Source organism: Leptonychotes weddellii, chromosome 9, assembly GCF_054177405.1.
Source record: "Leptonychotes weddellii isolate Sample4059 chromosome 9, ASM5417740v2, whole genome shotgun sequence".
In the NCBI taxonomy this organism is placed as follows: domain Eukaryota; kingdom Metazoa; phylum Chordata; class Mammalia; order Carnivora; family Phocidae; genus Leptonychotes; species Leptonychotes weddellii.
In genome coordinates, this window is record NC_138377.1 from 122305609 (window position 1) to 122318919 (window position 13311).

General features: G+C 43.7%; 1 protein-coding gene and 1 long non-coding RNA gene across 7 annotated transcripts in view; both read right to left on the reverse strand.

The window, feature by feature from the left end:
• The window catches only part of CRTC3 (CREB regulated transcription coactivator 3), a 99242-nt gene that overhangs the window by 80082 nt on the left and 5849 nt on the right, over positions 1–13311 (reverse strand). For 5 of the 6 annotated variants that reach the window (XM_081831719.1, XM_081831715.1, XM_081831714.1 and 2 more), the window contains exon 2: positions 8966–9064. The exons of the other annotated variant lie outside the window; for it this stretch is intronic. In XM_081831719.1, coding sequence (XP_081687845.1) covers positions 8966–9064 — 99 coding nt within the window. The remainder of the gene's footprint in view (positions 1–8965; positions 9065–13311) is intronic. 6 annotated transcript variants of the gene reach the window in all.
• LOC145723601 (uncharacterized) lies at positions 4730–5498 on the reverse strand. Its single transcript, XR_014148824.1, has 2 exons — positions 5297–5498; positions 4730–5266 (listed from the first exon to the last, which is right to left on the reverse strand). It is a non-coding gene; the product is annotated as an uncharacterized LOC145723601 (long non-coding RNA).

Sequence of the window (13311 nt, forward strand, 5' to 3'; positions counted from 1 at the left end):
GGGTGGCTCAGTTGGTTAAGCGACTGCCTTCGGCTCAGGTCATGATCCTGGAGTCCCTGGATCGAGTCCCGCATCGGGCTCCCTGCTCGGCAGGGAGTCTGCTTCGTCCTCTGACCCTATCCCCTCTCATGTGTTCTCTTTCTCTCATTCTCTCTCTCTCAAATAAATAAATAAAATCTTTAAAAAAAAAAAAAAAGAATCTTATAAAAATTTGAAGAGAAAACCATAAAAATTGAACTAGGAGCCAGACTTGATTTTTAAGTTCTGGTTTTCTCACATACTTACTGTGCAAACTCTGGGCCTCATTATACGCTCTCACGTTGGCAGCAGGCCTCAAGAAAATCACTGGCCTGGACCTGGCCCTCCCCACTTTTACTGCTGTGCAACACGGCTTTCTCCCTTTAGCTACCAGACTGTTCCCTAAATCAGTTAGAACTTATAAACCCTCAGTTATAAACAAGATGATGCAATTTTTTTTAAATGTAGTAATCAGAAATATAAAAAGTGCGATTAGATTTAGTGATAGAATTCAAAAGGACAAGGTAGGTTGCATGGAGGCTCTGAAGGGTTATAACTACACCCAAATAGTCCTTCACAGAGAGAAGCCGTCTGTCCCTCTCTCTGTAGCTGCCACACCACAAACAGGTGCCTTAGCTCTCAGGCAGGCTGGGACACGCTGCAGAACAGTCAACTCTCCCCCATGTCCCCCCCCCCCAAGACACAGCCCTAGCTTTCAAAGAAGATAATGCCATTTCCTCTCTCTGCCTTCATTGGACACATGCTGGGCCCTGCCTAGAGATTGGAGGGCTGTAACCCTAGCCACCCCTGACTGATGACCCACCCCTCACTGAGGATTAGCAGAAGGCAGACTGAAAAGCCTGCTTTGGCTTACTCATCTGATAAGTCTCTGTTCTCTGTACAAGTGCCCAATGGGTGAGAGGAGAAGAATGTGCTTTGAGATCCTCCATTAGGACAGAAAATTGATCTTTAACCAATATTCAAACAGTACTGGGGTTACCAAACTAATGTTGTAGTAAAGAGCAGTAAAATAACAGGATGTGAAAACATTTGGTAAACTCCGAAGTGATCTATAAACATAAGAGGAAGAGGACTGTGTTTAAATAAGTAATCATAAGCAACTTCACTTGAATCACAATCTGTGCTTCTGTACCACGTTTATGGATTGGGAGACTCATTATCATCGAGATGTCAATTCTCCCCAACCTGATCTACGGATTCCACGTAACCCCACCTAAAATCGCAGCAGGCTTTCTTCGTAGAAATCAACAAGCTGATTCTACAATTGTATGGATAAGTAAAGCAACTGAAGTAAGCCACACAACTTTAAAAAAGAACAAAGTTGGAAGACTCTCACTACCTGATTCCAAGCCTTCCTGTAAAGGTACAACACTCAAGATAGTTTGGTATTAGTAGGATCTCACTTACATATGGAATCTTAAAGGGGGGGGCAGATGAAACGGGTACGGGGGTTAAGAGGCACAAATTTCTAGGTATAAAATAAATAAGTCATGAGAATATAATGTACAGCATGGTGACTATACTTAATACACTGTATTGCCTATTTGAAGGTTGCTAAGAGAGTAAATCTTAAAAATTTCTCATTACAAGAAAAAAAATTTTTTGGTAACTGTATGGTGACAGACATTAACTAGTCTTATTGTGGTGATCACTTTGTAATACATACAAATATCGGATCATTATATTCCATGCCTGAAACTAATATACTGCTATATGTCAATTATACTTCTTTTTTTTTTTTAAAGATTTTATTTATTTATTTGAGAGAGAGAATGAGAGAGAGAGAGAGAGCACATGAGAGGGGGGAGGGTCAGAGGGAGAAGCAGACTCCCCGCCGAGCAGGGAGCCCGATGCGGGACTCGATCCCGGGACTCCAAGATCATGACCTGAGCTGAAGGCAGTCGCTCAACCAACTGAGCCACCCAGGCACCCCATCAATTATACTTCTTAAAAACGTGTGGTATTAGGGGCACCTGGCTGGCTCAGTCAGAAGAGCATGCAACTCTTGATCTCGGGGCTGTGGGTTCAAGCCCCACGTTGGGCGTAGAGATTGCTCAAAAATAAAATCTTTAAAAAATAAATAGGCAGGGCGCCTGGGTGGCTCAGTTGGTTAAGCGACTGCCTTCGGCTCAGGTCATGATCCTGGAGTCCCGGGATCGAGTCCCGCCTCGGGCTCCCTGCTCGACAGGGAGTCTGCTTCTCCCTCTGACCCTCCTCCCTCTCATGCTCTCTGTCTCTCATTCTCTCTGTCTCAAAAAAATAAATAAAATCTTTAAAAAAAAAATAAATAAATAAATAGGCAGATAGATAAAAAGTGTGGTATTAACAAAATGAGAGACATGGAGATCAGTGGAACAGAAGATGGAATCCAGAAACAGACCCACGCATACATGGTCAAATGACTTTGAACAAATGTGAGAAGGCAATTCAATAGGCAAGAAAAGTCTTCTCACATATGGTGCTGGCACAATTCAACTTCCATATGCAAAGAGAGTGGTCCTCAATCCATATGTTGCACTACATAAAAAAAAAAAAGTAACTTGAAATTATCTAAGTGTACAACCTAAAACTATAAAACTTCCCAAAAAACACACAGGAAAAACATCTTTGTGACCTTGAGTTAAGCAAATAAGTCTTAAATAAGACATGAAAGGCACAAATCATAAAACAACAAAATTGATGAACTTCATTGAAAGTAAAAACATCTGCTCTTCAAGACTTTGTTGAGAAAATGAGAAGATAAGCCACAGACAGGGAAAAAATACCTTGCAAAATACATATCTGATAAAGAAATGGCATCTGGGGCACCTGGGTGGCTCAGTCCACTGGGCGCCCGACTCTTGATTTTAGCTCAGATTTCGTGATCTCAGGGTCAGGAGATCTAGCCCTGCCTCGGGCTCCGTGGTGGAGCCTGCAGAAGGTTCTCTCTCCCTCTCCCTCTGCCCCTCCCCCACAACCACAGCGCCGCTCATGCACATGCATGCTCACTCTCTAAGAAAAAAGAAGAAGAAAAAAAAAAAAGAAATGGCATCCAAAAAAATATGAAGAACCCTCACAACATAACAGGAAAATGAACAACTTATTTAAAAACTGGACAAAAGCTCTGAACAGACATCTCACCAAAGAAGAGATCAGGGTGGCAAATAATCACACAAGAGGATGTTCAACATCATTAGTCATTAGGAAAATGCCAATTAAAACATAATAAGATAGCACTACACATGCACTAGAATAACAAAAATCTTTTAAACTGAGATAGCACCGCCTCACATCTGTCAGGACGACTACTATTAAACCAACAGAGACACACAGAAAGTGACAGGTGCTGGAGAGGATGTGGACACACTGGTGCCCTCGTGCCCGGCTGGTGGGAGGTGGAAATCGGTGCAGACGCAACGGAAAACAGTACGGCTGTTACTCGGAATACTTAAAATAGAATTACCGGATGACCCAGCAATGCCACTTCTGAGCATACACCCCAAAAGAACGGAGAGCTGGATCTCTAGGAGATATCTTCACACCCACGTTCATAGCGGCATTATTCACAATAGCCAGGAGGTGGAAGTGACCGGGTGTCCATAACGGGTGAAAGGACAAACAAAATGTGGTCTCTATATACAATGGAATACGCTCTGCCTTAAATAAAAAGGAAATCTTGCCACACTCCGTAATATGGGTGAGCCTTGAGGACACCATGTTAAGTGAAATGAGCCAGTCACAAGAAGACAATCCTGTAGGATTCCACTTGCATGAAGTACCTAGAGCAGTCAAAGCCATAGAGCCAGAAAGTACGACTGTGGTCGTGGGGCCACGGGGGAAGGGGGAATCGGTTGTTGTCCAATGGGTACCGAGTGTCAGTTTTGTAAGATGAAAAAGTTGCACAATGTGAATATACTTAACAGCACTGAACCATACACTTAAAAATGGTTAAGATGGGGGCGCCTGGGTGGCTCAGTTGGTTAAGCGACTGCCTTCGGCTCAGGTCATGATCCTGGAGTTCCGGGATCGAGTCCCGCATCGGGCTCCCTGCTCGGCGGGGAGTCTGCTTCTCCCTCTGACCCTCCCCCCTCTCATGTACTCTCTCTCATTCTCGCTCTCTCAAATAAATAAATCTTAAAAAAAAAAAATGGTTAAGATGGTAAATATTATGTTGTGTTAAGAAAAAACCACCCTGAAATACTGGAGAGCAGTATAGAATCACTGCAACTCTCTATACTGCTGGTGGGAACGTGAAACAGTACAGACACATTGTAAAACAGCTTGGCAGTTTCTTATGAAGGTACACTTGCCATATGATCCAGCCATTTCTCTACTAAGTATTTACATAAAAACTGTATGTGGGCGCCTGGGAGGCTCAGTCATTAAGCGTCTGCCTTCGGCTCAGGTCATGATCCCAGGGTCCTGGGATCGAGCCCCGCGTCGGGCTCCCTGCTCAGAGAGGAGCCTGCTTCTGCCTCCCTCTCTCGCTCTCTGTTTCTCTATCTCAAGTAAATAAATAAAATCTTAAAAAAAAAAAAGAAAAAAAAGCATCTGCCTTCAGCTCAGGTCATGATCCCAGGGTTCCTGGGATCGAGCCCCACATCAGGCTCCCTGCTCCTCGGGAAGCCTGCTTCTCCCTCTCCCACTCCCCCTGCTTGTGTTCCCTCTCTCCCTGTGTCTCTGTCTCTCAAATAAATAAATAAAATCTTAAAAAAAAAAAAAACTATATGGGAGTATCTTTATTCGCAGTTGCCGAAGCCTGGAAATGATCCAAATGTCCATCAACTGATGAATGGACAGAGAAATTACAGTACCCCCATACAATGGAATATTACTGAGCAATAAAAAAGAATGAACTACAGACAAATGCAATGCAGTGAGTTGAATCATGTTCCCCTGAAAAGATATGCTCAAATCCTAGCCCCCAGTACCTGTGAATGTGATCTTATTTAGAAACAGATTCTTGGGCGCCTGGGTGGCTCAGTTGGTTAAGCAACTGCCTTCGGCTCAGGTCATGATCCTGGAGTCCCTGGATTGAGTCCCGCATTGGGCTCCCTGCTCGGCAGGGAGCCTGCTTCTCCCTCTGACCCTCCCCCCTCTCATGTGCTCTCTCTCTCTCTCATTCTGTCTCAAATAAATAAAGAAACAGAATCTTGACAGAGGTAATTAACTTAAGATGAGGTCGTAGTAGATTAGAGTGGGCCCTTGATCCAATGAGTGGTGGCTTTAAAAGACAAGCGGGAAGGAGCTTTAGAGAGAGAGAGACACACACACACACACACACACACACACACACACACACACACACGAGAGAAGGTCCTACAGAATGGAGGCAGAGGCTGGAGGGAGGGAGCTATAAGCCCAGGGGCGCAAAGGACTGGCAACAACCAACAGAAGCTAGGAAGAGGCAAGGAAGGATTCTTTTTTTTTTTTTTTAAAGACTTTATTTATTTGACAGTGAGAGATACAGTGAGAGAGGGAACACAAGCAGGGGGAGTGGGAGAGGGAGAAGCAGGCTTCCCACGGAGCAGGGAGCCCGATGCGGGGCTCGATCCCAGGACCCTGGGACCATGACCTGAGCTGAAGGCAGATGCTTAACGACTGAGCCACCCAGGCGCCCGGCAAGGAAGTATTCTTCCCTAAAGCCTCCAGACAGCACGGTCCTACTGACACCTCGATCTCAGCCTTTCAGCCTCGGAACTGCAAGAGGATCAATTTCTGCTGTTTGAAGCCACCCAGTTTATGGTACTTTGTTAGGGCAGCCCTAGGAAACTAACATGTGCACCAAGAGGGATGCATCTCTAATGCAACATACTAAGTGAAAGAAGAACTCCAAAGATTACACACCTTTGATTCCCTTTACAGGACACACTGGAATAGGCAGAACTGCAGACCAGTGGTTTCCAGAGGCTGGGGGTGGGGGGTGGAGGCAGATCACTAAGGGACCTGTAGGAACTTCTGGCTGGTGGGTGACAGAACTGTTCTGTATCTTGGCTATGGCGGTGATTATACAACATAGAATTATATGCCTAAGAAAGGTCAGTTGAGGGGCACCTGGGTGGCTCAGTCAGTTAACCATCCGACTCTTGGTTTCAGCTCAGGTCACGGTCTCGGGGTCCTGGGATCGAGCCCTGTGTCAGGCTCCACGCTCCACAGGGAGTCTCTGCTGGAGATTCTCTCTCCCTCCACCCCTCCCCCTGCTCGCACATGCGCGCGCGCTCTCTCTCTCCCCCTCTCTCTCAATAAATAAATAAGTAAATCTTTAAAAAGAAAGGTCGATTGTATTGTAAATTGCACCTGAAAAAAGTTTACTTAAAAAAAAAAAAAAAAAAAAAACTATGTTCCTGGGATTCCCTTTTTTTCTCAGTTTGTCAAGAATCCCAAGAAGAAGGCTCCCACTGGCCTAATCAGAGATAATGTGAGCATCAAAATCAAACTAATAGTTCTGGATTATAACCCACTGAATAAAATAAGAAGCCACAAAATCAGATATACAGAAATAAATAAACGGATGTATGCAAGTTTGAAGAGGATCAGGATGAAGTATCTCCTCACAAAATATTTGTTAACTACAAAGGGGAAGAGAAACTTTAACATGAAGAGGCCTGACAAACACCACCTTAACTGATAAAAGTGAACACCAGTAGTAATAGGACAAAAGAAAATCATCCACTTAAGGGGACACAATAACAGCATCATTTCTCTACTATTCCTGTCAAAGACACAAATCTGACTCAAATCATGAAGAAGCATCAGACAAACCCCAACTGAGGGATATTCTACAAAATACCCGACTGGTGCTCTTCAAAAGTGGCTAAGGTCATAAAAGTCAGAAATAATTTCTTTAATGTCAAAAATAAAAGGCTGAAAAACTGTTCTAGACTGAAGGAGACTAAGGACAATAAATACAGGTGATTCTGAACTGGATCCTTTTGCTGCAGAGGACAGTAATGGGACACATGGTGAAACCACACATGAATGGGACCCGTGGATCAGATGGTAATAACATTCCACTATTAATTTTATGATTTTGATGGCTCTGTTTGGGTTATAAGGGACAATGTCCTTGCTTGTAGGAAAATACACAGTGAAATGTTTGGGGCTGAAAGAGCATTAGGTTAGCAACTTATTTTCTCAAGGAGAAAAAAAAGTTATTTATCCTGAACTTCCAACTTTTCTGTAAGTTTGTGATTGTTTCAAAGCAAAAAAATAAAAATAAAAAATATTCAGGGATGCCTGAGTGGCTCAGTCGGTTAAGCATCTGCATTCGGCTCAGGTCATGATCTCAGGGTCCTGGGATTGAGTTCTGCATCCAGCTCCCTGCTCAGTGGGGAGTCTGCTTCTCCCTCTCTCTCTTCCTCTCCTCCCGTTGATGCTCTCTCTCTCTCAAATAAATAAATAAAATCTTAAAAAAAAAATTAAAAAAAAAAACATACTCAAAGAAAGAATCCTGGGAAGGCCAAGGGCTGTTAGTTCATCCCACCTCCCGCTGCAACAGGACAGGGGCAGGATAGTAAGTTCTATCTATATTCCTCTAAAGTTGACTATCAAGTACCACAAAATCAGGATCTCAAACACAGCACACCTTGGCAGTGCTCTGATTTCAGAAGCATGAAATCCAGCATAAAGCAGAGACCTGCTTTATCTGGATACTGAATGATCCAATAGGCCAACGCAGAAGATCATCTGGTCTACCGAGGCAGGCCTCTGATATAGGCAGCAGCATAGTGAGATTCCAACGTCAATGTAGGAAATATAACATCCAGTATAACAGGGTACAAGTGTGTTCACATTGTGCTTTTTCTAATAACCGTTATATTTAAGAGCCCCTGTTAGCACTCTCAAACGGAAGTCTCTATTTTAAATAATACTTTTGCCTTATAGGACCATCATCAAACAAGTACACCCAGCTTTTACAGCAAAGAAAGAAGATAGTGCTTTTAAAATGGACAGGCATCCAAATAAATTAACCTACACCTTGTCTTAAAGTTCCCAACTTCAACACCAAATCTTAAATTGTTTAATTAGAACTATGACAGGCTCCTAATTTTTCAGACTAGGATGTCTACTTCGGATCTTAACAACAGTATCCTATATCATTGTCTGAAATATTGATTCCACATTATTTTGAACAAAGTTCTTCAATGATATGGGGGCGCCTGGATGGCTCAGTTGGCTAAGCGACTGCCTTCGGCTCAGGTCATGATCCCAGAGTCCTGGGATCGAGTCCCACATCGGGCTCCCTGCTCAGCAGGGAGTCTGCTTCTCCCTCTGACCCTACCCCCTCTTGGGCTCTCTCTCTCACTCTCTCTCTCTCAAATAAATAAATAAAATCTTAAAAAAAAAAAAAAGTTCTTCAATGATATGAATGATTGAGGCACCGTATGACACTGCACTAATGTAAATGCAAGAGACCACCTATCTGGGCCTTAGATCTGCACTGTCCAATATGGTAGAAACCAACCACATGAAGGTAGTAAAATATGGCTAGTCTCAACGGAGACGTGCTGTATGCGTACAATATGCACTAGATTCCAGACTTAGTCCAAACTTTAAAAAGAATGTGAAATATCTCATTTGTGTTTGTTATACTGATTATATATTGAAATGATAATATTTTGGATTTACCGGGTTAAATAATAATTTATTTAAATAATAATAAAATTAATTGCACCTGTTTCTTTGCCTTTGATGTGGCTACTAGAGAAGTCTGGATTACATATGTGGCTCACGGTATATTTCTCTTGGACAGGGCTGCCTTAGCCAGCCCATGAGATAATGCTACGGCAGGCTACAGAAACTAGGAAAAAGAATGACGGGCTTCCCGGAAGACACTGAACTGTATCTCCGCCCAGTTTATCCTTCAAGATCCAATCTTTCTAAAGACAATCGCTGCCTATCTTATTACACCCGATTCAGACTGGAGGAAGGAAGTATCTGGAGGTACCTGGAACTCCGCCGCGCTGCTCCGCAGCTGGCTCACGTTCGGTAAGGACCCGCCATGGTACTGTGTGAGGCGCAGCTGCTGAAGCTTCTGAAATTGGACCTGGAAACAAAGAGATTTCAAGACGGTTGAGAGATGACAGCAAAGATCTGAGGGAAGCATTGAAGTACGGGTATTTTGTAGCAGAAAGGTTCAAGAGTGAAAGTCTTGGTTTCGGTTTCTTTTCTACCTAAAACCTTCAGGGTTCCAGTGCCTTTTGATTTTTGACTAGTCTATTTTTGGAAAGAATCTACCCATGTTCCAAATGTCCCATGCGCAGTGATAGTGAGGTCTTTGCAAGGTCTTTGTGTGTGTGTAGGCAGGCCCAACCTCTAACAGCAATAAAAGAGTCTCTTAAAGGAAAACTAAGCCATTCTCCAGGCCTCTAACACATTAACCGTTCTCCCTTCTCCTGTCCAGTCTCCGCTTACACGCGTATGTAATACCAGCATGGCAGGAGTCATAACTCAGGTACGATCCCGCGTGCTTACATCTGAACTCTTTCCTAGGATATTCATCATCTTTAATGGCTATATTTCCTAAGAACACATTCCAAAGAGTGATTCCTGAGTCTCTGCGCCTGGGTCTTTCGACGGCTCTCAACACATAATGTCAAAATGCGGTCCCAGCGGGTATATGAAGTATGTATGAGAAAACAGTTTCACAAGAAAGCTCACTAACACTGAATATCATCCTTAATTGGGGCAAAGGAGGAGGCCAACTCAACAGGTATCAAATGGCATCCCACTGCTTTCATATGCCTTTCTTCTGGAAGTTCTTCCTTGCTTCATTTTTCAAAACGCAGTAAACTGGTTACAGTTCTTATAAACCCCAAAGCGGTCCAATTTGGTCTTTAAGAGTTCTGTTTCTAAAACAATAAATTACCTCTATGGTTACATAATCCTTGGCACTTATAATTCACGTGGGGAAGAAAGAGGCAATGGGAACCCTGAAGGCTTTCATTATTAGATCTTTTGTCTAATAATAATAAAAAGCTACCAGATAGAAGCCCCTAAGATGAGCCAGATGCTGTCCTCAGGTGCTTTACCCAATTCATCTCTAACCCTCTCCACAACCACCAAGGGACGCCATATCATCCTGCTTTTACAGACCTAGAGACCCAGACTTAAGGAAGCTCAACATTTGCCCAAGGTCACACAGCTAGAGGAGGCCAAGCTATGGCCACCTCAAAACCCACATTCTTGGGTACCTGGGTGCCTCAGTTGGTTAAATATTTGACTCCTGATTTGGGCTCAGGTTATAATCTCAGGGTTGTGAGATCATCTCCACACTGGGCATGGAGCCTGCTTAAGACTCTCTCTCTCCCTCTCCCTCTACCCACCCCTTCCCTCTCTTAAACACACACACACATTCTTATATCTGCCATAGTCCTTTTCTTTGCTCCATTTCTCTCTCTCTCTCTTTTTTAGGATTTATTTATTTATTTATTTGAGAGAAAGAACACAAGCAGGGAGGAGGGACAGAGAGAGAGGGAGAAGCAGACCCCCAATGAGCAGGGAGCCCAACATGGGGCTCGATCCCAGGACCCCAGGATCATGACCTGAGCCAAAGGCAGAGGCTTAACCGAATGAGCCACCCAGGCACCCCCCCCCCATTTCTCTCTCAATGATCATAGTATTTACAAGCTCAGAGAAAAATGAAATTTGGTTGATCAAAAGCATTGCTGGGCCTATGAAGCTCTCTGATTTTGTTCAGTCTTTATATTTATTATGAAAAATTTCAAATATATACAAAATAAAGATGAATACAATGAAACCCCATCTAATAGCTTCCAGCTTCCACGATGATCTTATGTCCAGTCTTGACTCAGCCTTACCCCCTGACTACCCATGGCACCCCACTGAAAGAAATCCAGACATTGTATCATTCCATATTTCAATATGCATCTCCAAAAGATAAGAGCCTACATCTGGCTGGAAGTTTTAAAGGCATACAAAACCCCCTGGCGGCCTTAACTTCCTTGTACCCACAGTATTTGATTTCCCAAACACACTGCACTGGGAGGCAGCTATAATCTATTCATCAGAACCCAGATCCAAGAGTCAAATATGAGGAGGACATAGCCTTTTCCATCTATCAGCTGAATTATAACAATAAAGTCTCAGCTTTTGATCTTAACATTCTCAAAGCATTTACCAGAAGCATTTGACTCTCCGTCCTTGAAATTCTCTAGACAAAATTCCGGGCCCCCTTGATCTCAAGCCTTTGATTCCTTCTTCCATCAATCCATCCATTTATTCACTTATACAGAAACTTTTAACTGTGTGTGTTAGGTACCGTGCCAGGCACTGTCTTGCTAAGATGAATACATGCCAAGGTTCCTGCCTTCAGAGAGTTCCCACAAAGGCTTCAACTTGTACCCAAAAGCCTTGACACTTCAACCAAGCTAAGTTCTAAATCTAGCTAGACACCTGCCTTCACCTGAGCCTAAGGCCCGCCCTCCCACAACCTCCCATACCTGCTCTCCCTCCCAAAGTGCCTGTTCTAGAGTCTTCACAGACTGCTAGTTATGGGGAAAAGAGGACTGCATTCAGAACTGGAAGACCTGACTGTGTGCCTTGAAGCTCCCACGCGGTTGGGGAAATTATTCTGCCGTCTACTTCACAAAGACAACATAAGGATTAAAAGAGAGAACAGATATGACAGTGGGGTGTAAAATGGAAAGCTCTGCACAACTTCTCAAAGTATCATCATTATTGCTGATATTCTCAGCTTCCTCCTAAACCCCTGAGTAACTTTGATATATTCCTCTTTTGAAATCTAGAATCGATGAGCTAGAAAGAACTTTAGAGACTGTCTTCAACGCCGTCATGCTTCCTGAGGATGAAAATGGGCACCGAAGAATGAGTAGCCAAAGGCAGAGGTCACAGGTTGGCAGGTCAGGGGCCATGTTTAGAGAGTTCTGTTTGACCCACATGATACTGACCCACTCAATACTTTACACTTCCATTTTGAATCAGAAGACTGTATAAAAACCTGGATTTCCAACTTCTCTTGACAGAAAGATCAAGCAACACCAAATGTACATTCTTGCAAGGCAACAATGCGTGGAACTGAGAAGCAGCTGTCCCCCTGCACAGGGCTTGAGGCATCATTTGCCCAAGACCTCACTGCGCCCTACTATTCCTCCACCATGCCCTGAGATCAGCTACCACTTACTCATTCCTGGCTCATCCACTCCTTTTCCCTACATGCCTCACCTTGAGACTTAAGTTAGCAACCTCCAGCTTGCAGCCACACACTTGAGGGGAACGTCCCTCAATGTCTATATGAAATGAGAGCCACGCCTCACTAATTCCCTTTTTAAAAAGTCTCACAGCAGCCAATCCCAAACAAAAATCTCAGCAGACCTTTTTATAGAAACTGACAACATAATCCTAAAATTTACAGATCTGCAAAAGACTAACCTACAACAGTCAAAGCAATTTTTAAAAAGAGCAAAGTTGGGGTGCCTGGGTGGCTCAGTTGTTAAGTGTCTGCCTTCGGCTCAGGTCATAACCCCAGGGTCTTGGGATCAAGCCCCGCACTGGGCTCCCTGCTCAGCAGGAAGCCTGCTTCTCCTTCTCCCACTCCCCCTGCTTGTGTTCCCTGTGTCTCCGTCAAATAAATAAAATCTTTAAAAATAAATAAATAAAATAAAATAAAAGGAGCAAAGTTGGAAGGCTGTTACCTTGTTTCCAGACTTATTATAAAGCTACAGTAATTCAAGCATGTGCTACTGTCGGAGAGATGTACAGATCAATAGAACAGAAGAGAGAGTCCAAAAACGGACCCACACAATATCTGGCCAATTGATTTTTGACAAAAGTACCATAGCAATTCAATGAGGAAAGTGTTTTCAACAGATGCTGCTGGTATAAGTAGATATACCTTGGGGGGTGGAGGGGGATAAAGGCAGTGGAGCACACAGACATTCAGTGGTATAGCCATATTCAAACTCCAGCTCTGCTACTCATCAGCCATGCAACCATACCTCTCAAGCGTCAGTTTGCTCATCTGCAAAATGAAGAATAACCTAGCTACACATTCCCTAGGGTCACTGTGAAAACCACAGGAGATAATGAATGTAAAGAGTCAGCACAGCATCTGGCAAAGAGATAACACTCAATATTTAGCCCAAATCCAGGATGTCTAGTCTTTTCTCCTCTCTCTCTCTCTTAAGACTTTATTTATTTGTCAGAGAGCGAGAGAGAGCACACAAGCAGGGGGAGGGGCAGAGGGAGAAGCAGGCTCCCCGCTGAGCAGGGAGCCCGATGCGGGGCTCGATCCCAGGACCCTGGGATCATGAC